This window comes from Monodelphis domestica, chromosome 7 (genome assembly GCF_027887165.1).
Source record: "Monodelphis domestica isolate mMonDom1 chromosome 7, mMonDom1.pri, whole genome shotgun sequence".
Taxonomy (NCBI): Eukaryota; Metazoa; Chordata; class Mammalia; order Didelphimorphia; family Didelphidae; genus Monodelphis; species Monodelphis domestica.
This window is the reverse complement of record NC_077233.1, coordinates 188706510-188731988: the sequence shown is the minus strand read 5'-3', so window position 1 is coordinate 188731988 and position 25479 is coordinate 188706510. Positions and strand designations below refer to the sequence as shown.

The 25479-nt window shown below is 37.1% G+C and overlaps 1 protein-coding gene and 1 long non-coding RNA gene across 6 annotated transcripts in view; one reads left to right on the top strand and one right to left on the bottom strand.

Annotated features, from left to right (window-relative positions):
* GSPT1 (G1 to S phase transition 1) overlaps positions 1-24307 on the bottom strand; it is a 46944-nt gene extending 22637 nt beyond the window's left edge. For 2 of the 5 annotated variants that reach the window (XM_007498616.3, XM_056806183.1), the window contains exon 1: positions 24182-24307. Coding sequence is in view for 3 of the 5 variants with exons in the window: in XM_007498614.3 (XP_007498676.1) it covers positions 23494-23854 (361 nt within the window). In the remaining 2 variants the exon portion in view is untranslated. The other 3 variants (XM_007498614.3, XM_016423981.2, XM_007498615.3) reach the window with 3 other exon arrangements.
* An 88-nt stretch (positions 24308-24395) lies between these two features.
* On the top strand, positions 24396-24913 carry LOC103104365 (uncharacterized). Its single transcript, XR_470048.3, has 2 exons — positions 24396-24618; positions 24716-24913. It is a non-coding gene; the product is annotated as an uncharacterized LOC103104365 (long non-coding RNA).
* Positions 24914-25479: the final 566 nt, after the last annotated feature.

Sequence of the window (25479 nt, the reverse complement as noted above, 5' to 3'; positions counted from 1 at the left end):
GGGACACCACATGGATAAATGATCAAAGATACAAGCAAATAGTTTGGGTTGGGGGAGAGCCAAAATAATGGATTAGAGGCAACCTGGCTGAACACTCAAAATTTCCTTTAAAATAATTGAATTTTAAATTCAAACGAAATCAAATTTTTAATGCCTGATTCAACAAAAGGTCATGGCAAGCAAGACATTTTTCTCAGCCTATGAAAACTTGGGCAGTCAGACGAAATTTGGGATACCAAGACAGAAGCTTGCTTGGAACCTACAGACATAGTAGTAGCAACAGTGACCATACCAGCAACTTCAGGACAGAAACAGTAAAGGGGACAAGCAACTGGACAGAAATAATATAGAGGACCCTTTGCTGGCACTGGGCAAAGCTGACGCCAATGAACAATCACATGTTTATCGGGGTACATGATTTGGGGTTTTGGTTTTATAAGATTATTCTCTCACAAAAATGAATAAGGAAATAAGTTCTGAGTGATTATATGTATGACCCAGTGGAAGTGCTTGTCAATTCCAGGAGGGGAGAGGGAAGAGAAGACATTTATTATGTAACTTTAGAAAATTTATATGTAAATTTGTTACTGGAATAAAATAAAAACAAATGAAATGAGTTGAAAAAGGAAAAAAAGAAATGACTGATACAAGAAATTATGAAAAGAGAATGAACATCTTGGTAAAAAGAAATACAGCGAAAAAATGCTGAAGAAAATAAAAACAGAATAATAAAAGAGGCACAAAAATTCACTTAGTGAGGAATTTTGAAAGCAAAAAAGGTCAAATAAAAAAGATGCAAAAATTCAATGATGAAAACTAACTCCCCTTTGAAACAAAAACTGAATTGGCCAAATGGAAAAAGTGGTACATAATCTTACTAAGAACAATTCCTTAAAAATTAGAATTGGGCAAGCGGAAGCTAATGATGCCACAAGACATCAAGAAATAATAAAACACAAGACATCAAGAAATAAAATACTAAAAAGAAGAAAATGTAAAATATTTCACTGGAAAAACAACTGACTTGGAGACAAGATCTAGAAGATATAATTTAAGAATTATTGTACTACTTGAAAGCCAAGATCAAAGAACCAAGAAAATTTCATAGATCAATAAATTAGCAAGGAAAACTGTCCCAATATCACAGATCCAGAGGGTAAAGAGATCATCAAGTAAAAATTCTCAGAAATATTATAATGAAATTCTAGAGCTCCCAGAGCAAAGAGAAAACCCTTCAGGTAGCCAAAAATAAATAATAAAAATATCGTGAAGCCAGTCAGGATCACAAAGGATTCAGCAACTTTCATGTTAAAAAAGCAGAGGGATTTGAATATGATACCCCAGAAGGCAAAAGAGCTAGGATTACAACCAAGAATAACCTTTCAGCAAATTTAAGTATAATTCTTCAGGGGAAAAAACCCAAACACTCAATGAAATAGAAGCGTTCTTTGTAAAAGGGCCAGAGTTGAATAGAAAAACCTTGAGATATCACACAGAAGACTCAAGAGAAGCATAAAAAGGCAAGCATGAAAGAGAAACCATGAATGATTTAAATAAGGTTAAACTGTTTAAAATCCAATAAGTAAAGATGACTGTAACTCCTAGTAAAGATGACTGTAACTCCTAAGAACTTAATCATTATTAGGACAATAATCTAATAATTTTTAGAGAATGTCGGTAAAGTAAATATGTTGGAATGATCTCCAAAAAAATGAAAGGGAGGAGAGGAAAAAGAGGAATGCACTGAGAGAAGGGAGAGGTAAAATAAGTAGAAATTTTTTTTCACATGAAACAAGGAAGAGATTTTACAATGGAGTGGAAAATAGAGGGGAGGATGGCGGGTAATACTCGATCCTCATTCTCACTGGAATGGGTTGAAAGGATAGAATATATATACACATACACACACACACTCAATTGAGTACAGATATCTATCTTACCCAATAGGGAGATAGAAGGTGAAAGGAAAAAGAAAAGGGAAGGGAAAGGGATTATAAAAGGCAAGAGACAGAATAAAGAATGACTTAGTTAAAAGCAAAATAGTCTTCTGAGAAGAATCATGGTAAAAAAGAGAGAAGAAACAAAAAATGAGATGGAATAAAATACATACTAGTCATAATTGAATGTAAATGGGATGAGTTCACATGTAAAATGTTAATGGAGAGAAGAATGGATTAGAAACTAGCATCCAACAAAAGCAAAAATTTGTGTGGTTGTTTGGTTATGTCCAATTCTTCATGACCCTTTTGGGGTTTTCTTGGCAAAGATACAGGGATACAGATAAAGAAACTGAGGCAATTAGCTACCCCAAAAACAGATAAATGAAATTTCATTTTGCTAGAAAATACAGTGAATAAACATTGTTTACAAGTTTCTCTGAGGAAAGCTTCAATTCTTAAATATATACTGAGTATAGAACTGAGTCAAATCAATAAAAATAAGTCATTCCTCAATAGTCAAAAGATATAAACAGGTAGTTTTCAGAAGAAATCAAGGCTATCTATAGTCATGAAAAAATGCTCTCAAATCACTATTGTTTAGAGAAAGGCAAATCAACTCTAAGGTACCACCTCATACCTATTAGAAATGACAAATAGTGGAGATAACAGGAAAATAGTTAAACTAATGAACTAGAATAGTGAAGGCTCAAAGGGCTTTAAAACTATATATCCTTTAATTCAACCATACCCTTGCTAGGTCTGTACCCAATGAGATCAAAGAAAAAGGAAAAGGACCTTTTGGGTATATACAAAAATATTCATAGGAGCTCTTTTAGTGGTGGAAAAGAACTGGAAATTGAATGGATGTTCATCAACTGAGGAATGGTCCCAGAGTCAGGAAGACTCATCTTCATGAATTCAAATCTGGCCTCATATATACTCAGTTCCTTCATCTGTCAAATGAGCTGAAGAAGGAAATGGCAAACCACACCATCATCTTTGCAAGAAACCCCCAAAACCATAAGAAATAATTAATATGAAGAATACAGTGAGTCCTGGGAAGACATATTGAATTGATACTAAGTGAAATAAGCAGAACCAACATACATTACAAATGGAAGGGGGGAGGGGGGAGTCAACTGAACACAATTATAACAACCAAATTTTCTCCAAATGATATATGAGAATTAAACTCCCTTATTAGCACATATGGGGACCTATGAGTGTGGAACACTGCATATGCTACTGAACTTGATAATTGTATTGGTTACCTAAACTACCCTAACTCCTTTTTATAGGGACCTACTTGGAAATAAAGAATAAAGGAAAAACAATAAAAATTTTAAATTAATTGCACTTATACACAAACATCTGTTGTAGAGAGCATGAAAAAGTTAACCAAAAAAATACCCTATAAGATCCTTTATAGTAAAGCAACATATATTTTGATTGTCAATGACTTCAATGCAAAAGTAGGCATTAAATAAAAATGGCAAAAAAAAAAGGGTTCATAGACTCCTCTGAAAGAATGTATGCTCTGGTAGACTACTTAGTTTTTCAATTTGTATCCTCAGTGTCTAACAATGTCTGGAACTTATAGTATCAACTTAATAAATGCTTATTAACTGGCTGATATGAGAATTATTAACAAATTAGTTGTTGGTATACATTTAAGATGATTAACTTGTTAGTGAAAATAAAAAAAGAGCTAAAAGAATAAAAATACAATTAAAAAAATTCCAACATATATACACACAAGTTACTTCTGTGAAAAAATTAGAAAATGGATGAAATTGATAGTAATTATGACAATTTCATACTGAAATTTAAACATACTAGTGGCCAAAAGAAAAGATCAAAAAGTCTAAAAACCACCTCAGCCAGAAAACATTTGATCCACTTACCAAGCAGATACCCAGCAGTCAAAACAGTGACAACCTTGATTATAAAATCTTAAGTTCTCACTTCATAAAACAGTAAATCACAATGAAGAGATAAATAAATAGATAAATAAGAAAGACAAAATACCCAGAATTCTTAAACTAGGATCCAGGAATGTATTTTTTTTTTAATTGTGGGGGGCAGCCAGGTAGTTCAGTGGATTAAGAGCCAGGCCTAGAGATAGGAGGTCCTGGGTTCAAATATGAACTCGAGACACTTCCTAGCTGTGTCACTCTGGGTACGTCACTTTAGACCCCCATTGCCTAGTCTTTATGGCTCTTCTGCCGTGGAACCAATACACAGAATTGATTCTAAAATGGAAGGTAAAGGTATTTTAAAAAACTTGTGTTAACTATTTCAATAACTGGTTTCCATTATAATCCTATGCATTTTACTTTAAAGCATTCTCAAAGGGCATTCCTGAGCTTCATTTGACAATCAAAGGGGCTAAGGATACAGCACTGATTTAACACACAGATATTAGGGAAACTTTTCAGAAGCAGTTGAAATACTAATTATTGCTGTACTCTCAGATATCTCTCACTATATGAGAATTAAATACCAACTGCTATATTAGGGTGTTTAAAAGGGGATGCATGAAGACCACATCATTCAGAATCTCTTGACAATACCGATGCCACCTAAATGTCTAATTTACACTGTGAATAAGGATGGGATGAACTATTCTTGGTATGTGATTAAGTCAACTTTGGGGGGCACACGTGTAGCTCAAAGGATTGAGAGCCAGGCCTAGAGATGGGAGGTCCTGAGTTCAACTGTGTCAGCTGTGAGACCCTAAGCAAGTCACTTAAACCCATTGCCTAGCCCTTACCACTCTTCTGCCTTAGAGTCAATACACAGTATTGATTCTAAGATGGAAGATAAAGTTTTAAAAAAAGTAATCTGTTTACTTTTAAAAACTTAAGGACTAAACATGTTTCAGTTTACTAGGTAAGGCATTTAATAAACAACAAAGCAATGGCAAGAAGACTACTGATCTTGCCATTAATGTGTCCTCCACTAATCCATGCACACTCCTCACAGGGAATTACAATTCAATATAACAAGTTTCTTCTAGTGAAGCAAAAATTAAGGACCAAATGGAAGGTATTTTTTACTAAAGGAAGGACAGAAGGCAAAAAAGTAGTACGAGATTGAAATAAACAAAGCAACTTGAGAATTGCCCAGTACACTGAGAAATAAAAAGATTTGCTGAAGGTCATTCAAGCAAATATGTCACAGCTTTGAATTCAAATCTTCTTGTTCCTTTTTCTGAAGCACACTTCTTCTTAAGAAAAAAGTGTGTGTATGTGTGTGTGTGGTGAAAGTGAGAGAAAGAGAAAGAGAGAGAGAAGGGGAACCCAACTCCCAACTAATAAACAAGTTTGCAATTTTCTCCACATGTGATATTGTAAGACTAAAAATGAATGAATACTCCAAGTATTTAAATTTGTAAGATTTAACAAGAAAGTGAGAAAGGGGGTTTCTTTAGCCAAGAGTGAGCAGAGCAAAAAGCCGGAGACCTACAAGCCTGCCTCCTTTGAACCAAAGGAAAAAAGGCATTTTCAGCAAATTTATAAACAAACCCAGGGCAGGGTGAAAGACAAGGGAACCCTGAGGAAGAGTAAAGAATGCTGAGAAATGAAGTCCCCAGGGTACAAAATTTTAAAACACATACTATGCAACAATCCTTTAAATTAGGCACTCTTAAATATTAACTATATTTTACCAGATAAGGAAATTGAGGCTCAGAAAGATGCAAGAAGCTTTTGAAAAGCTACCATAGGGAGCAACTGAACTCAGGTTTTCCTAACTCCAAGTCCAGCACCAAATCCAACTATGCAATGTAAACAAAAGGAAAAATGAAGAAAATAGAAGTTAAATACATTAAAAAACTGTTATAATCTCCATCCATTAGTGAAAACAATTCTACAGTGGGATACTAAAATCTCACTCATGAGAAATAAATATGGAAGCCTAATACCCTTACATCAAATTAAAATATATTATACAGGTGTGGCTAAGTGGTTTAGCAGATAGTCAGGCCTGGAGACAGGAGGTTCTAGTTTCAAATCTGGCCTTAGACACTTCTTGTGTGATGCCACTTAACCCCTATTTGTCTAACCCATACCTCTCTTCTGCCTTGGAATCAATACTTCCAATCAATTCTAACACAGAAGGTAAGGGTTTAAAAAAAAATAGTATGCAAAATTCTTTTCTTCTAAGTACCAGCTAGATGGCAGTGTCAGGCCTAGAGTAAGAAGACCCAAGTTTAAATCTGGCCTCAAACACTTATTAACTGTGTTGTGTGACCCTGGACATACCACTTAATCCTGTTTGCTTCAATTTCTATATCTATAAAATGAGCTGGAGAAGGAAAACAGTGAACCATTTTAGTATCTTTGCCAAGAAATAGTTGCTTTTGAATGAGCAATTGACTGAAATATCTTTTTACAAAAATGTTTCAGACGTGGAGATTAAAGAATTTTGTCAAAGACAAATCTAGAAGACTATTTGTGCAGGTTTTTAGTTTGGACATGCCAATTCAAGTCACACATCAAAGAACAGTCAAGCCATTAAAGTGCCCGTTATATATGCCAGGTACAATCCCAAAAGTTAAGTGATAAAAAGGGATAAAATAGTCCCTAATCTGAAAGGAGCTCACAGTCAAATGAGGAAACAGCATGCAAACAAGGGTATTAATTGCAAAACAGAAGAGAGGTAAGGGCTAGGAAATGGGGAAAAGTGACTTGCTGAGTGTCACACAGCTAGTAAGTGTCTGAGGCCACATTTGAACCCAAGACCTACTGACTTTAGGCCTGGCTCTCAATCCACTGAGGGACCTAGCCACCTATCAACTCTTAAGGTTGTTTCAACACTACTATGGCCAAAATAACTTTCCAGGTTTGAATGATAGAAGAATTAAAATAGCCTATTTTTCAATAACATTTAAATGATTAATCTGTCCACACTCAAGGAATATACAAGGAATTCTCCTTCCTACAACATAGACAATACACCCTTTATTTTCTACTACTATGAAAATACTATTGCCCATAATCCCTGCTACATTAAAATCTGTTGTGACTAGCATCCTAACCATTTAAAGACTAAAAGGACATTTTCTCTCTTCCCACCAGACACACATGCATACAAACCCCACTACTCTTTTACTAACAGGATGGTACAGAATCAAAGAAAACTTCATAAATCAACTTATCAACTTACCCTGCTGAACTTACTTTGCTGAGAAGCAAAGGCTAAAATGACCACTTTCTGCTGTGCTATGGAGGGGAATGGGAAAGAGTATTATTTAATTAAATGGCCTATGAGGTCCCTTCCTACCTGAGATTCTGAACTCTATGACAATGCAAACTCAATAAAATAATTTTTAAAATTTATTTGTCTTAGAAATTTTTATTATCTTAGAAGTGAACCTAAGAAACTTAAAACTACAACAAAACAGAATATTCAGAATATATGGGGGAGGAAATGAGAAGTCAATGGATGAATATCTGCCATGATTTACCTTTTCAAACATTTCTTAAATTGTATGCCTCTTTACAACCTAGTATGAGAGTAAGCACTCAATAAATATTTACTCTATCTCTATCATATTCCAAGGAAGAGAAATTTGAGGACAATAATAAGTGAGTCAAAAGACTTGGGTTCAAACACCCAAGTCTGAACTGGAGGCCCTCTTTTCAGCTCTAAAATGGGGGGGGGGTGTGGCTCAGTGGATTGAAAGCCAGACACAGAGATGGGAGCAAATGTGACCTCAGACACTTCCTAGCTGTGTAACCCTAGGCAAGTCACTTATCCCCCATTGCCTAGCCCTTACCACTCTTCAGCCTTGTGTATCAAAAGAAGTTTCCTGTGAAGCCTAGTAGCTTCGAAATGGGGTTTTTTTTTTGTTGTAACTCTTCAGCTCATTCTACCAGATATATCCACCAAAATAATCTTAGTGACATTTTTGGACCCATAAGGTTTTCATCAACGGTACAGAGGTTTACTGTTTTTTCTCCTGCTGAATTCTGGAATGATGGCAGTAATGGACTCTGTTAGGAATATCTCAGCTGAGGTTGAAAGACTGGCTCAAGACACAGCTCAAGCCATCTCACAAACCACTAAAGCCATCTCTTATCTACAGGAGATTGACTCCTTAGCAAAAACAGTTTTACAAAATCGACTGGCCCTTGACATGCTCACTGCCCCATTGGAAGGTGCTTGTGCATTTATTAATCAGTCTTGTTGTTCTTATGTAAATAGGTCTGGAGAACTTGTGACAAATATCCATGAGCTACAATGGCTTTTAAATAACACACAGCAAATAGTTGTAGAGACTCACATGAATCCTAATGATAGCTGGTGGAACCTCTCATGGCTGCAAGAAACAGGTTTGTTTGCAGTTGTCCCAAAATGAACTCTTATAATTTTGGGGATTTGGGCATTTCTTAGAATCTATATTAGTTGTTGTACAACTGTTTTTAAAAGTGTTTTATCTGGTGAAAAAATCATGTACACTCACACTGTGGATCCTGGCCAAAGTAAATGGGATATAAATTTTTGAGTGAGCACCTTTTGTGTTGTGTCTCTGACTGGATAACTCTTTGTCACATGGACTGTAAATTATGAAATTATGTTTTTTTTTTAATTTTTTCTCCTTATATTCACAATAGAATATCTGATTTTCTTTCTTTTTTACAATCTTTGGTAATATTTGAAGTACACGAAATCAGTATTAATGTTTTTGATTTGAAGAATAAAGTTTATAGTATCTATTAGCCCTAGTAATTATGCATACCAAAAAGCTTTAGACTATGGAAACCTGCCATAAATTGATAAATGTCACAGGACTGTGTTTAATGATTGTGTCTGATTCCAGAAGGGAACAAAACAGCCTATACACAGTGCCAAGTAGCACAAGGTCAAAAATGACAGAACCAATCCAGGGAGGATTGTTGAACTTTGATGCCAATACGAAAGGACTTGAACCTAGTGTGAGAATTGAGGTTGTGGAGCTTGACATGTTAAAATGCAGGACTCCTTGTACCATATTCCTTGTGTAATATTCTCAGTCAAGTACCTCACTTCAGTCATCATCCTGGTTTCCCTCATTCCTGACAGTGAAGGTAAAATCAGACCAGGGAATAATTTTCCCATTTGCTCCTGAAACATAGTCCTTTCTCTTATGGTTTGGCAATTTTCTATAGTCTTGGCTGCCAATGGGTAAAGTGCTATATCGCTGCAATTGTCCTTCAGGCTTGTGGGCAATAAATCACTTTAATAGGGCCTTCCTGTGATTCAAGGACCTGTTACAGACTTATTTTTTACTAAGAATTCTATACACATAAGATTCTTTTTTATCATTTCTGTACTTCTTATATTTATACAGAATTTAATTTTTGCTTTTTCTTTAGGATTTTTTGGGGGGTGGTTTGTTTTTCTTTTGACAACTGTTTCATATACCTCATAACTCAGTCTGTATCCCAGGGTGATTTTGGTGTCTGTCAAGGGGGTCTCCTCAAGGGGGATTGTGTAATTATCCAAAAATCCAAGATTTAACATTTTTTGGGGAAATTTCAGGAAAATAAACTTGCCAACATCGGAATCAAGAAAGCAAACCCTTTTGGAGAAGATGCTGTAAAGATGCCTGAAGAAGCCACACAATGCATCAAAAGATCCAGAATGAACTTTGGGATATAATGAACTGAACTGAAGGGGGTTGAACATACTTATTCTGAATTTAAACTCTTATGCCAAAGGGCATATGCCCCCTAATTGGAATTTTGTCAATGCATCTATCAATCAGTTTTTATATTTTTCCTCTCATCTCTAACTATTGTAACTCCCTCTTAGAAAGTACAATACTGTATGTACTTTAGCTAGAAGGTATTTAGAGGTTTAAAAATAGTTACGTTTAACTGATCCATTGGGGAGACTGGACTCCCAAAGGATCATGGGGGGGATTGGTGTCAAGGGAAGTTTATTCCCTCCTCCTCCTGGGTTGCTGACCTGTCCGTCAATAATCTTCACATACTAGTTTCATAAGAAAGGGGGCAGGTCTTGTCTGGGCCTTCATGGACAGACACTGGGCTGGAGAGAGAGGTGAGGGGAGAGAATAAAGATGCTGGTAGACTAGAGGCATGTGGTCTGACAACTTAAAGACTAAGGAAGAGATTTAAAACAATGCTTATCTACCTTTTCTATTAATAAACCTTATGAAAAGTTGAATTATGAAAAAATGAAAATAACTGGTAGATATAGTAAATTTAATTATAATACTTGGAACCAATACACAGTATAGATTCCAAGACAGAAGATAAAGAGTTAAAAAATATATTAAGATCGACATTTATACAACCCTAATCCATCCTGAGTACCAACCAGAGTACAATTAGATGTCAGTCCCTAATATTTATAAATACTGATACTCTTTCCTTTTAAAGGAATCTTCAGATTTAGGGGGAAGTCGAATATCTTGGTAAGCCATCTCCATTCAAAGATTTTCCAATAAGTCTATGAAAACCTGAAGATGGTTGGCAGTATGATGGTAGTATCCAAATATCTGCTGAGCCAAGAAAAAAGATACCCAGGGCACTTTCAAGAAGTCATATCTACCAAATTAACTTTATTCATAAAATACTTTGCTTAGTTCTCTCCCTTAGCTCCAGAAACAAGTTACAATTTAAATGGTTCTATAGCTGTGCTTGTGCATAATGATGCCAACAATTTATCTACTTTATAACCATCTCCACAATTGCTACAGTAAGTTACAAGTTTCTTTTTCAGAGAATGAAATAATTTCCTCCTATATAGTACAGTAACTTGATACAAACGTTTTCTTGTTCATAATTGTCTACATATACTATTCCAATCTTAGTTCTATTCCTTAAATAATAGAACTATAAGGTTTGACAGCAAATCAGTGAAAACTACTATAATGTAGAATTTTTAATTTATGAAAAATGTAATTCCAAAAGATCTAAGAAAACCGAATGTTTTCTGATCCACTTTGTAGAAGTATTAAAACATGAGTTCTTCTAAAACAGTATGAAACCTCCTAAAAACTATTCTTCCTCTATTAACTGCTGGCATTTATGTTTTACATTTTACCAAATATTTTCACATATATTACTCATATAATCCTCACAAGCTTGTACATAAGAATAAGTAATATCTGTTTTATAGATGAGGAACACAAGGTTCAAAGGTTATATAACTTATAACTTAAGTTATAAGGTCAACTCCCTGTTAAAACTTGTGTTTTCTGTGTTCTCAATTCCAGGGTCCTTTCCATTATTACCAATATTGCTATAATGCCATAAGTTAAAGCAATGTGACACATGACACCAAGGCTTTGGCATATGACCATCCTCCTTCCCCACTATTCTTAAACCGCTTTCTTATGTCTTTGATCTAATCTTGTTTTGCTTGCAACACTCAGAGGAGATTCCAGACTATCCTGGTAGTTAGGAAGGACTCTTAACTGGACATCTGCTATCAGGCAAATACCTGACCAAGAGATCTTAGCTGCTCAAATCATATAACTAGAACAAAGACTTTGCTATTTCCAGGAAAAATTCAATTTTTGATTCAGAACTAGCAATACATGTTCCAACCTAAACTTCTCAACTGCTTAAAAAAAAATCCCAGAATGTCCCACTGGTACATATTTATCATACTCAAAATTAGGAAGAGAATATAAGTATGCTTATAGAATTCTTACTGGCTTACAGTTATATTCAATTCAATTTTTAAATGTTTTTACTAAGTGCCAACTACATGCAAAACAACGTCCTAGGGCATTGAAGATAAAGTATGTGTGGAGGGCTGAGGAAAGATGCTCCGGGATAGGATTTCATAAATTACTTTATTTGGAACCCTACTGTCCTACAAAATGTAAATTAGGCTTACATTTTTCAGAAGTCTATATAGGCTAGTGGTAGTCTCCAAAATACATGTGGCAATTTTTAATTAAAAACTGGCTTATAATCTGCTCTATTTTTATTCTGAGAATTTTCTAAAAGCCCCTCTACTCCTGGAGAAGGTATTCAATTCAACAAGTTTGGGTTTTTATCAATACAAGATTAGCCTAGGTGTTCCAAGACCAAATTAGTTTGGAAATTGAAACAACAGTACAGACCTAGTGTCAGAAAAAGACAACTGAAAGCTCATATACCTAGATATGACATGTCAACTTTAGAACATGAAATAGGTAATTGCAAATAGCAGATAATCAATAAAAACTGCCATTATTTTTATCCCTGTAAACTAAAGAGCATTAAACCTTTTTTACAAGGGAGGTTCCTGAAGCAACAATAGTTTACAAGTGGCTTAAAAGAAATGAGAGACAATGTAAAATGATTATTACTTAATATAGACTCAAAAAGGAGTCTTCTTTCTATCATGGGAAGAAATATTATAAATGTTAGCTTTTTAATGGCCTATGCCAATACTAAGTGAGGAAAAGTTCTCTACATAGAGAATGGTATAGTTTCTTAATCAATCTCTATGCCTTGGAATTCAAGCATTTATAACTAGTCAGTTCCTAAAAATTTTAAGAACTTTCATACTAGTTTTAACTAGACTTTGCAAACTAACCATTTACATCTCACTGCTTTAGAAGATTAAGGATCATCTCTAATTTCCTGTCATTTGAAAACTAATCAGTGAAACTTTTTTAAAACCTCCCTTTTTGAAGAAGTGCATTCTAATTCACTTATTTGTTAAAGCTCAAATATGGCTGTTTATATGGAAGTTTCAGAACTTCTTGTCTAGATACTTGCTTGACCACCGAAAGTTCTAGGCACATTCTTATGTAGCTCTCTTTTGGGTACCTTTTCACTCATCTCCCCTTTCCTTTATTGGTTATTAATTTTTATACAATCTTTAGTGTATTTTGATGTGTCCACTTAATTAAGCTCCCAAACCCAGCTCCATGGGTTAGAAGTCAATAACATTATGCTTTAATTAAAATACACATTTAAATCTGGCAAAAATATATATTAGGAAGATGCCTTTGAAGGGTCACACCCCTCATGAAATTAGGGAGAACATAATGTTAATGGGGGAAACCCACTTGATCTGAGTTAAAATCAAGGTTCTGACAAACTTTCTGTTAAAAATCAGTAAGCTGAAAAAGTAGAAAGTGACAAGCAATCACTCTAGTGATTTTACTAAACAATTTCAGTCTGAGAATTTGATACTATTTGTTGTCAAATCAAGAAAAATAAAAATTTGAAGAAAAAGACCACACATACAACCCCCCCCCCCTCAGTTTTGACACTTACTAGGCATGAAACCTAGGTAGACAAGTCATTTTATTTATTCTGAGCCTTGGTTTTAATCAAGCATAAAATGAATTATAACATATTATAATATATAATATTATAACATACTACCTACCTCATAGGGCTGTTGTGATGATGAAGCTTGACAAATTGCTAAGAGCTATTGTGAGCTATTTTAAAATATGAACTGTTTCAAAAATTCTAGTCTGTAAACAGACTATACCGATGACATAAAACTTGCCTTCATACCTTCTTATTATATATTAGTAATCATTTCAACTTGTTTCTTTACACCAAAAACATTTACTTTCTATAGTAAAACTCAATAGAAACTAAAATATAGCATTACAAATATAAGGGGAAGTGTTTAAAATATTCTATAGCATCAATATTTTCAAAGGTAGGAAAAAAGGAAAAGAATTTGCCAAAAATATTAATTTTGTTAGGACTAGAAAGAAAACAGAAATAACCTCATACTCTATATGTTCCCTGGCACACTTCAGATACCACTGGTCATGAAATCTTAACCAATGATTTCATTAAACAGCTCCTACACCAAAGCAATTTATTTTGGGGGAATATGTCTTGTGCGTAGGGTTAATTATAGGGTTAAAATGAAATGTTATCAATAAATTCTTTAAAAACAAATTATGGAGGGGGCAGCTGGGTGGCTCAGTGGATTGAGCCACCCCAGGCCCAGAGACAGGAGGCTCTGGGTTACAATCTGGCCTCAGACACTTCTTAGCTGTGTGACTCTGGGCAAGTCACTTAACCCCCACTGCCTAGCCCTTACCACTCTTCTGCCTTGGAACCAATACACAGTAGTGACTCTAAGATGGAAGGTAAGGGTTTAAAAAAATAAATTATGGTAAAAGTCTTCTTTAAAAGACCAACAAACTTCAGAGACCTTGTGAATCAATCAAGGCTCCTTGGGCCTATTTTCTCATCTTATAAAAGGATAGTATAGTACCTAAAAATCAGAATCTCAAACCAAGTATATGATCTTGTTTCAAAAATCTGCTCCTCCTGATTTCATCATCTGTGTTAATGGCACCAGCCAATTGTCATATTTAAATTCTCCCATACTTTCATCTTTGATTCTTTTTCTTCCCCTCTTCAGTTCCTAAATTTACCCGTATATGATATTCTCTCTATTTCTACTGCCACAAACCATTGCAATAGCCTCCACCTTTGGCAGCTTATCAAAGAATTAGAACTGGAAGGGATATATTAGGAGGCCATTAAAGTGTAATCCCTTTATTTTAGTTGAGGAAACCAAGGCCAAGAGAGAGACTAAGTGACTTTCTGGAGGTCAGAGAGATAGGATTTGATTCTGGGTCCTCTGATTTCAAATCTGGTGTTCCTCCCACTGTTAACAGTCCCTTTCTTTTATTCATCCTTCACATAACTACAGAATTTATCTTATCAATACAGCTGTTGATTCCTCTCAGTGACTCCTTACTAAGTCAAATTCTTTTCAAATTGGAATTTAATGTTGTCAACAATATGAGGCATCCTACTCTTTTCTTCTATTACTACCTCCCTATATATTCCCACAAACTAGACTTTTAAAATAAATATCCTATATTTTTCTTCTTCCATGATCCAATGCCTAGAATTTCCTTTCTACCTATTAAATTTTTATGTATCCTTTCCTCAACTTAATTCTATGAAAATAGGTAAAAACCAACTTCTCTTTTTTTACTTCATAGCCCTTTCCCCCATATTTGCATTATTGAAAATAATTTTTCTACATTAGTTATTGCTGTTATAGTCCCCAATTATATACTCTTTTCACCCTCCATGGCCCAGAGTGCTATGTTCACAGTGGACATCCCATCCAATAAATATTAATTGAACCTTATATATTGAACCTTATATAAGGTGAACTCCTTTCACCTTAAAGTTATTAGGATCATCATTCAGAATTAAAAGGAGCCTTACTCACCAGCTGGCTCAACCCCCGCCCCCCCACTGAGCAACAGAGATTAAATGACTTAATACAGTCATATATGTAATAAAGTGGCAGAGCTGAAATTCAAATCAAAGTCCTTATACTCCAAATCCAGCCTCCTTTCCACAATATGCTGCATTTTCTCTATTATCACCATACTTATTTCAAGAATGGATGTTTTCACCACATCCATGTTGTTAGCAACTCTTCTAAGTTTAGTATATAACGTTCATGAGTTTCCATGGTTGAAAATATTTACTACCATGTAGTCAATCTCCTGGTGATATGAGTCCCTTCAAACATATAGGCTGGTTCTTTTTCAAGATACGCATGTCTCTTTTTGGACTTGTACTAAGAAAGAGCCTTTCCAGTTCCAGTACCCCAGTCAAAAGATTGAGCTGTTGAATAGCCTTTAGAGAACCAGGGTCACTTCTATATCACAATGAAGCATTAAAGTAGAACTTTGTAGAGGAAACATATTTACTTATTTTTAACTCACAAATATATCATCATATTTGTAATAAGCCATTTTAAAGCTATAAAATAAGACTGTCTCACAAAACAAGATAAAAAAGAACTATTACAAAAGTAAATTATGTAAGGGCAGTTAGGTGCTCAATGGATAGAGAGCCAGGCCTGGAGTTAGGAGGTTCTGGGTTCAGATTTGACCTCAAGACATTTCCTAGCTATGGGACCCTGAGCAAGTCACTTAACCAATTTGCATAATCAATACTTAGCATCCATTCTAAGACAGAAGACCTAAGGATTAAAAAAAAAAAAGAAATTTAACATCACATAGCACACATAAAGTTTTACAAAAATAGTAAAACAAAAATGTAGTCCAGCTAATATTACAATGTGTGTAATTTTTAAAAGTCAGTATTACTTATTCATCTCAGAATGTAATATGGAATTTAGGAACACAATCCATACTGTGAAAGATACAAGGACAGAATTATGCTGAGAACTGATTCAACTTCAACCCTAAGATTAAAATGCTACTATAATAAATTGAGTTACAATTAACCAAGTCTACTCCACTTCTTGATTAAAATTTGATGATATCATATCAAAAAATGCCATCAAGACTTACTAGTATCATATACAGGTGTACAGAGACAGTATGGGGTGAGGGGCTGGGGTGAATATATTTAGGTAACAGCTTCCTAGATCTATGGAGAAATCCAGAATCTGAAACTGAATTAAGGGATATATGAAGATCATGGCAAACTTATTCTTATTCAAGACAGAATGCAGCTGAGCCAGGACTAGAATTAAGAGGTCCTGAGTTCGTATTTGGCCTCAGACACTTTGTAGCTCCAACTGTCTATGCTCTTATGGTTCTTCTTACTTGAAATGAATACTTAGCATTGATTCTAAGACAAAAGGTATGGGTCAGGGGCAGCTAGGAGGCTCAGTAGATTAAGAGCCAGGGCTAGGGACAGAAGTCCTGGGTTCAAATGTGGTCTCAAACACTTCCTAGCTATGTGACCCTGGGCAAGTCACTTGACCCCCATTGCCTAGCCCCTACCACTCTTTTGTCTCGAAACCAATACAGAGTATTGATTCCAAGACGGGAGGTAAGGGTTTATTTTTTTTTAAAGTATGGGTTAAAAAAGACAGAATGGTGCTGAAATCATTATTTTATTTACATATGCACATACACATACATTATATATACTTCTATATCTATTTTTGTATCCTGTTTGCCCATAGTAAGTGCTACAAAATGCTTGATTTATTAGAGTAATTTAGAAGTACAATTATCAAAATTACTAGTGAAAAGAAACAAATGACAAAGAATATATAAAAAGGTGTTTTAAATACAAATGTATTTCTGCTGAGTAAAATAGAATAAAAACCAAAAACAAGTACTAAAATCTACTAAATTTATCCCTGAATTCTCCTACAAAGATAAAACTGGAGCAAGGCTTATTTTTTCAATTTTATGATTCAGGGTGATGAAAAAAGTCCAATTAATTTCTAAGGCGATGCCTAAGTCAGGGAAAGAAATTTTATAACCATTCTGACCTCCCAAAATTTTACCAAATATATTTTGGTTCATTTTTTAAAGTAGAAATACTGCTGTCACACTTGAAAACATTTCCTTCTCACAAACAAAAACAATGCCCCTGGCCCCCTCGAGGCCTTAACTTCCTTTTTTCCTTCACAGTATTTTTCCAACTATTCAGACAAAATTTCAACTTTGTGTGCTGGTGCAATCCCTCTCTCTTCTACCAAACAGAACAAAGAACATCATGTAATAAGCTACTCGTTTTGGGCAGAGTAAGGCTTTCTTCAAACTTTACCTCCTAGTAGTTTAAGCAGCTGCCAGCATTGGTGAGTAGCTTAATTTATTCCATTAATTCTCAATGTTTAGTCTCAGTCATAGATCTGGGGGTGAGTGGGTGATGGGACTGGACAGTAGATCTGTGATTTCATTGGTATTGTAAAGTTCTTCCACCAATGAAGATCTGCATCTACTATGCAAGAATAAATCTTGAGAAGCCATGACTTGCCCAAGGACACAAAAGCCAGTATATGTCAGAAACTGGACAGGAACATAAGCAAATCATGTTGCCCCTCAGCTCAGAATGGCACATTTAAAATTGTGAAACAAAGATCAGTTGTAGCATGATGAATTCCTGAGAATACAAAAGGTAGCTACTAGTAAAATTTCAGCCTGTTCACTACATCTCCCCTCTCTATTGCAATTTATCTATTTGTATACAACCAAAAGAAACTTTTCCTATGATCTTTTTTGGGGAGTATTTTACATTCTAAAAATTTCAAGACAAGAAAACTTTCCTTTATACTTCAGTTCTCAAGCATTTTGGGTTACCAAGCAAAGAAAAGGTAAAACTCATTCATTGAACTTCATCATGCAAGACTACTTCAACAGATATCTTTTGTGAAATAAGAGCCTATGACTAAAGAGTTGTTTAGAGCTATGGAAATTTTCTGAAGAGAAGACCCAGGAGGTCATTACTGAATACATAGTATCTAAATCACTCTACAAATGTGAAACACTATATAAATGATTGAAACCAACAAAACCTTTTAAAATCCTAAAATTAGTCAAGATATCAAGACTTATCTTTGTATCCTTAGCACCTACCAGCACATAATATGACCATAATAAATTCTTGATGGACTATGGATGCTTTTACTTACAAAGTGTTTATATTAAGCCCTACTGCTGAGCATCTCCTTCCTCACCAGAGGCATGGCACCACAGATGACAAATATCCAGATCTATGAATTCATTGGTATAGGGAAATCCTAATGAGGAAACTCAAGCTACCAATGCAGATTTGCAACTATCTGGCAAAAAAAATTTTTTTAAAGCTCTTACCTTCCATCTTGGAAACAATACTGTGTATTGGTAAGAGTGGTAAGGGCTAGAGGCAATGAGGGTCAAGTGAGTTGCCCAGGATCACACAACTAGGAAATGTCTGAGGCCAGATTTGAATCCAGGACCTCCCATCTCTGGGTCTAGCTCTAAATCCATTGAGCTACCCAACTGCCCCCATTTGCAATTTATACTTAATTGTTATTTGCCAATAGTGGCACAACCAGTAAAAGCAAATCTGGACTCCTATCTCATAGGTCCCAGCCCTTTTCATATGATATCATTATTGCTTCAATCCATATAGTCACAGTACTCAACAAAAGTAAAATACTAATAAGAACTAGATATATGGGGGGGGGGGGTTGGCAGCAGACAATTTTCAGTGGTGTTAATTATTGTTATTGTTAGAGACAAGTGTTCAGCACAGTAAAAAAAATGGTTTAAAAATTCAGGAACTGTTCAGGACTTGGCATCATTCCTTTAAAAAAAAAAAAAGAACATTTAAGAAGTACATAGGCAAACTGAAATATCTAGAAATATCTAGAAAAGGGCAACAAGGATGGAGAAACAACTGGAGACCACTAGGTAGGATGTAGTATTATTTCCACTAAACAGTTGTGTGACCTGGACAAGTCATCTCTTCTCTAGATCTGGGTATAATATTAATGAGAGGTTTCAGGCTGTATTATCTCAAGTTCTTTCTACTTCTGTAATTCTATAATCTATATTTTCCTGGCATAACTATAAGCATGAAGTAGTGCCATCTTAAGTTGTTCTTCATAAGGATAATCAATTCACATTCTATCAACTGCCATATAAAATAAGTTTTTAAAGAAGAATTCAAAAGCAACAGCACATAAAGAACCTCAGTTTCCTATCTGTAAGATGAAAACATAGATGATGTCTATTGTTCCTCCAACTACAAAATTGTAAAGACTGTGTATTTAGTTTAATACATTGAGACAGGACTGACTGGAAAACTAATCGAGGGTCTTAAACTAAAGACTTCTCAGAGACAAAACTAGCACCTAAAAAAGCTGAAAGGTCACCCATAAGTCCAAAGTCTAATCCCTTCAAACCTACAAATGTAATAAGTCTATCAAGTTGATCTCCTTGGACCTAGGAAGACCTTTGGAATTTCAATTATATTGAAACATAAGAATGGGAAAATGATATGATTATCTTAATGAAATTATCTGTGGATGTAGAGTTTTTTTTTTTTGTAATTGTCAAAAATGAGCAAAGACCAAAGCCTTTAGAACTAAGAAATTGTCACCAAACTATATATTTGTTAGCAGTTTTCAATATTCCAGTAGTTTATATGAATGCATGAAAGCAGCTAGAGTAATTTAGAAAAACACAGATTAGAAAGAAATATTAAAGGACACTTAGTAAAACCCTCCTCAATTCACATATAAAAAAGCTAAAGCCCAGAGAGATTAATGCCACTTGTAATGATATGACATCTAAAAGAGCTCATGTGGATTAGGCTCCAAATTTCTAAAGATCAGAAGCACCATATGGGCTTTTTGGGGGACGGATTATTAGACAAAAAAAGAGGGCTTGGGAAGAAAGACCACAAGTATGTTTTGTTTTTTTAAAAACAGAGCTATTTTAAGTTATAAAAGAAGCTAGATATGGTAGTAATAACATACTACATTGTGATTAACTTTCATAAAAAATTTCCTCTCCTAATGCACATAAACCGTGACCTTTGGGCTCACTTTTCTATTCTAATTCTAAGACTATATAATAGAGATCAGTTAATTTGCCTGGATACTTAAATGGCTTTACCTATACTTAGCTAGACACCATTCATTCAGCCACTTTCCCTGAATCATATACTTAGATTTTTCAGAGGTTTTGAACATCACCCCAAGTGTCAACCCCAAATCTTAAATTCAATTTCTGATGAAACAATGCTGACAGTAAAGTGGAGTTTAATTTCCTATGAAGGTGAATTATACTTTGCTTAAAAAAAAAAAAACACCCCCTCTACTGGCTGTTGAGGGGTAATACTGAAGGCATTCCTGAAGGGGGGTGGGGGAGGGGAAGATTCAAACCAGCTATACTGGTTATAGGGAAAATCATAGCTATTCGTCCCAGACAAGACCAAAAAGACCTTCAAGAGGTCAGCTAATGTGCTGATTTACAATGTTTCCAATAGCCTTTCTGGTACCTAAGTAGCCCAGGCAACATATGCTTAAATTTCACCTTGTTTTTTTAAACAAAAAATGTTAAGATTCCTCCTTTAGCCTTTCCCTCCACCCCCCAACCCCCCCCCAAAAAATTCACTCTAGTCTGTATTCAAAATTACTTTACTCTACTTCTTGATCCTTCCACAATGGTGGGATTTTCCAGCCCTGAATGCAGCTTTAGTTCTACCACAAAAAGATACTGGACCTCAATTCTAAAAACGAATCTACAAACATCTGTTCTTTTCCTAAAACAGATACTCTTATAACAGCATTAACTATAATATTCAAATACAATTACAACATTTCATGGATTTAACTGGCAAGGTCTGGGGCACCAAATAGGCTTTTGGTAGAAAATATGGCAATCTTCCCCCGCCTTAAAAAGTAGTACTTCCTGGACTCAGATTTCCTTAATCATGAAGAAATCCCCATTATTTAAAAATTCCTCACCTCCATCAAAACATAAAATGACTAAAAGTTAAATAGGGTAAGCAAACAGACAAGTTGGAAATCTCTCATTTCCTCAGAAGATAAAGTGTACAGTGAATGGCTCAAAATGACCACCAGCCTTGACAACTACTTTTATTAACTTTACTGTTGCTGAAGATGGCAGGCTAGGCCTAAGTTTTGGAAGTGATGCTTCTGTCTAGTGCAAAGGGTAGCATGGAACAATAAAGTAAATGGTTAGGTAGAAGGAATTTAGAAGTTCATACAAATAGAAAAGGGTAATAAGCCATTTAATAATGATAGAAGAGAGCACTAGGTTTGGAATCAAAATTGAACTGAGTCCCAAATTCCGACTACAAAACTTATTGTGTGGACTTGGTAAAGTCATTTAACACTCCTCTCCAAATTCCTGTTTTCCTCATCTATAAAAAGGAAAACAGCAGTGTCTACTTCATAAGGTTGTTGTCCCATTCACATGTAGAGCACTTTGCAAACTTTGAAGTACTATATAAGCACCAGCAGGGTATTATTTACAGGCTGCTAAATGAGTTATTTTAGACTATCAAAATGTCCTTTTAAAAGAAGATAATAATTTAATTATTTCTTTAAAAAAAAGAAAAGAAAAATACAAGGCTATCCAATATTGGACAGGTATTTTTAAAAAACGAATCCTAAACTACAGTAAGCTGCTGTAAAAAGTCCTTTGAATGAATGTGTGCTCAAATCTCTACATATAAATTTTTTCTAAGTCCCAATTACGGAAAGAAACCTTTGACACATGTTTCCAAAGTAACACAATCCAAACTGAACTCCTATAGCACTTTTACAATTTACACTTACCTGGGAAATAACCACACACATCCTTTTAAAAGAAATCCAAAAGTCTCTCCATAGCTTATATAAATAATTGGCAAAGTCTATGATCTAGCTCACCATTACCCACAACATGAATATTGAAAATTCAATAAAAGTCAGGAACATTCAGCCACTTGCAACATTAATAGTTTTCAAAATTATCACTATTTAATGATTAAAGTACTTCAAGTTGACTCATTTGACATTTCTTCAGAACTAAAACCTAGAAGATATGCTACCATTTAAGAAGTTCATCAGTACTGGGAAATTTAAGAAGACAATCCAATCCTCATTTAATATTAAGTCATATTGAGTATGGTTTAATAAGCTATGACCAAAAGTCAGGCCAAAGTTATTAAGTTGCAACATATGCTCAAGTGTCTAAAGAGGGGGAAAAAATAGGGCAAATTATTGAAATGGTAATGTGTAAAGCGGCAAACACTAGCTACCCTCCCTGAGCAACAAGAAGGTGTTTTAAGACAATGAATGAAAACTTTTAATATTTTTGATGCCAGATTCCACATTATATTCCAGAGAGAATTAGGATTTCCCTAGATTTAAACCTACAGCTTAATGAGAAAAGAACACACAAACCAATTTAATATAATTTAAAACATTAAAGCAAAGTGGACCCTAAGTAAGGTACCCTACCCTAAGTTATTTTGACAATTCATAAAAATAGTGAAAGAAAAAGTTTTTAGACCAAAAGTATTAAAATACTTTTTAAAAGCTGCAATGTTCTTTGGGATTCTTTCTAGGCATATGGTATGGTTACAGTTTTAGTAATAAAAGTTACGACAATTAATCCTCTCTGCTAGGCCTTACTTAACACGTAAGTATAAGTATAGGATTTTTTCCTCCCCCCAACTCCCTGAATCTCTTAGGGCACACAGAGTGGTTCCTTAATTTGCTTTCTCCGTATCCCAGCTATCTCATAGATGGTAGACTATGCTCCACCTGGCTGAAGCCTACCTACTCAGTCCGCTCATCTCAGTCCAGCCCCACTGCTAGGTTCTCTAGTCCACACTGCACAATCCCAACTGCGGCCTCCTGCCGCCTGGCCTTCCTAGCCATCTTTGCTGTCCCCAGGCTTGCTACTGCCCCACCCTGGCTGCCCCAGCCAGGCCCCATGTGCCCGCTGTCACCACCCCACGTGGGGGGAACCTCCAGAGCCCACCTCGCAGCTCCCACGCCACACAGCCCCCTCTCCCCACCCCCCGCCCCACGTCCTCGGGGAGGCGGGCTCGCCCCACCCCCACTCCATGTGGCTCCCCCCCTACCCCCGGTAGACCATGCTTTTCCTCCAGCCCCGGCTCTCTCCTTGCTGGATCTCCCCCTTCTTCCTTACACTCTCCCCACCGGGCCTACCTTTCTGTCTGCCCCTTTTCACTGCTGACCTCCCCCCCAGTTCCCAGCCCCTGGCCTCCCCACCCCCGCCGCCCTCCTCGGGGCCTAGCCCCCCTTCCCACTTTGGGGGCTGCCCCGCCCTGCGCCCCAGCCCCGGGCCTTTTACCCTTGGGGCCGGCGGGGCCTCCTGCTCCGGTGCCGTCTCCCTGGGCGGCGGTGGCGCCGGCTGGGGGCGGCGGCGGTGGCGGCGGCTGCTGGACCGGGCCCCGCAAGAAGGACGGCACGAACTCAGCGGCGTGGACGTTGGGCACGAAGGGCTTGGCGTTGACGTTGAGCTGCCGGCTGAAGGCCGCGCTGAGGTTCTGGGCCTCGGCCACAGCGGCAGTGGCTGTGGCGGCAGCGGCGGCCGTGGGGGCGCCGCCGGGGCCCGGGGCTTCCATGTCCGCCTGGTCCCAGCAGTCAGGCGCCGAGTCGCTGCTGCTACTGCCGCTGCTGCTCCCGCCGCCGCCGCCGCTGCCCGGATCCATGGTCGGGGGGGCCGTGTGTGTGGAAAGGAGAGGGCGGGAAATGGGGGAGGGGGGAAGGGACGGGGGGCGAGCGGGGCGCGCTGACTGGGGGGAAGGGGGACGAGGGAAGAGGGAAGAGGGGGAGAGAGACACAAATCCCGGCGGCGCCGCTACAGCTTCGGACCCGACTCTACCCTGGCGGCGGCAAAGGCGGCGGCGGCTCAACCCCCCCCTCCTCGTGTGTGCGGATCTCCTCCCTCCCTCCCCCCCCCCAACCCCAACCACCTCCGACTCCCTCGCCACCAACCCCACGCCCGGTGCGGATTGACCCCTCGCTGCCACCCGTACCTTCGCCCTGGTAGTTCGCTGCGGATTTACTTATCCGTTCTGATATATGGAAAATAGGAAGTCGGAGGACTACGAATCCCGGCAGATGGCGCGCGACCCTGATGCGGTTTTCCCGGGGTTTGATGGGAGTTGAAGTTCGCGGGCGGCGGTGGCCTAAGCCCGAGGGCAACCGGAAAGGACTTTCCCTCCCAGCATGCATCGGGAAGAGGTGGATGTCTGGTGGCTTGTCGCTGGTCCCACCTGTTAGCAGGAGAGGGGGAAGGGAAAGAAAGAAAGAGAGGAGAGGAGAGGGTTGGATTATTAGCTGGCAGTGTCTTGGCCTTCTAGGGATAGCGACTCACTTGGACTGGAGTAGTTTGCCATTTGGAATGAGAGGATTCGTTTTTCTGGTTAATAGGGTCCGAAGAAATTGTCCCTACTAATAACTTGAGGACCTAGTTGAGTTGCTTTTTCTTTTAAAGATGTATTTGTCGTGTGGGGCTTAATCTGACTCTTTAAACCAATTTTTCTGCTTTTTCTCTCTTCCTCTTACAGAATACGTTGGAGAAGCCATTAGTTGCCCCCATCCTCCTCTGGCCCACTGCTGCCAACCAACTTTCTGCTGGACACTTTGGAACCTCTCCCCGAGTCGGTGTTTGATTGAGGAGACAATAAAACCAGGAAGCTTCCCTGCCGCTCATAAAATAAACAGGGCCCAAACGCTTCCAGGATAGTGCTGATGGGATGTCTGGACACACTGACTCACTGTGTGTTGCTTTACAAATTACATAATCCCTATGCCCTAGTTTCCCAGTCTCAAAAAAAAAAAAAGGTGGGGTAGTAGTGAGAATAAGATTAATACTATCTAGTTGGAGCAAACAAATAGACCTTCCACAAATTCTGTCAAGTGGTTTGTAGGAAAAGTGTAGTAGAAAAATCAACACCTGTATTTTAAGCCCTGCTATTTCTATTTACTACCAATGTGAACTTGGAAAAGTTACTTCCTCTTCTGGGCCTCAGTTCCTTCATCTGTAAGATGAAAGAATTAGACTAAATGTTCTCTAAAGTTCATTCCTTTCCAACTTTTAAATCTACTATTTTAATGTCCTTTGCTTTTAAAAGATCTTTTAAATTTACTAATATGTAGGTGTTAGATCACATCCTACAATGGGTATAATTGCATTTTTCTTGTTGAAGGCATTTCCAGGCATTTCACCAACCCTTTATTAAACATCTCATATCTAGGTTCCTTATTCCTGCAAATAATAATAGGCCCAACAGAGGGAAAGAAAGCTACTCAACAAATTAATAGACAAATC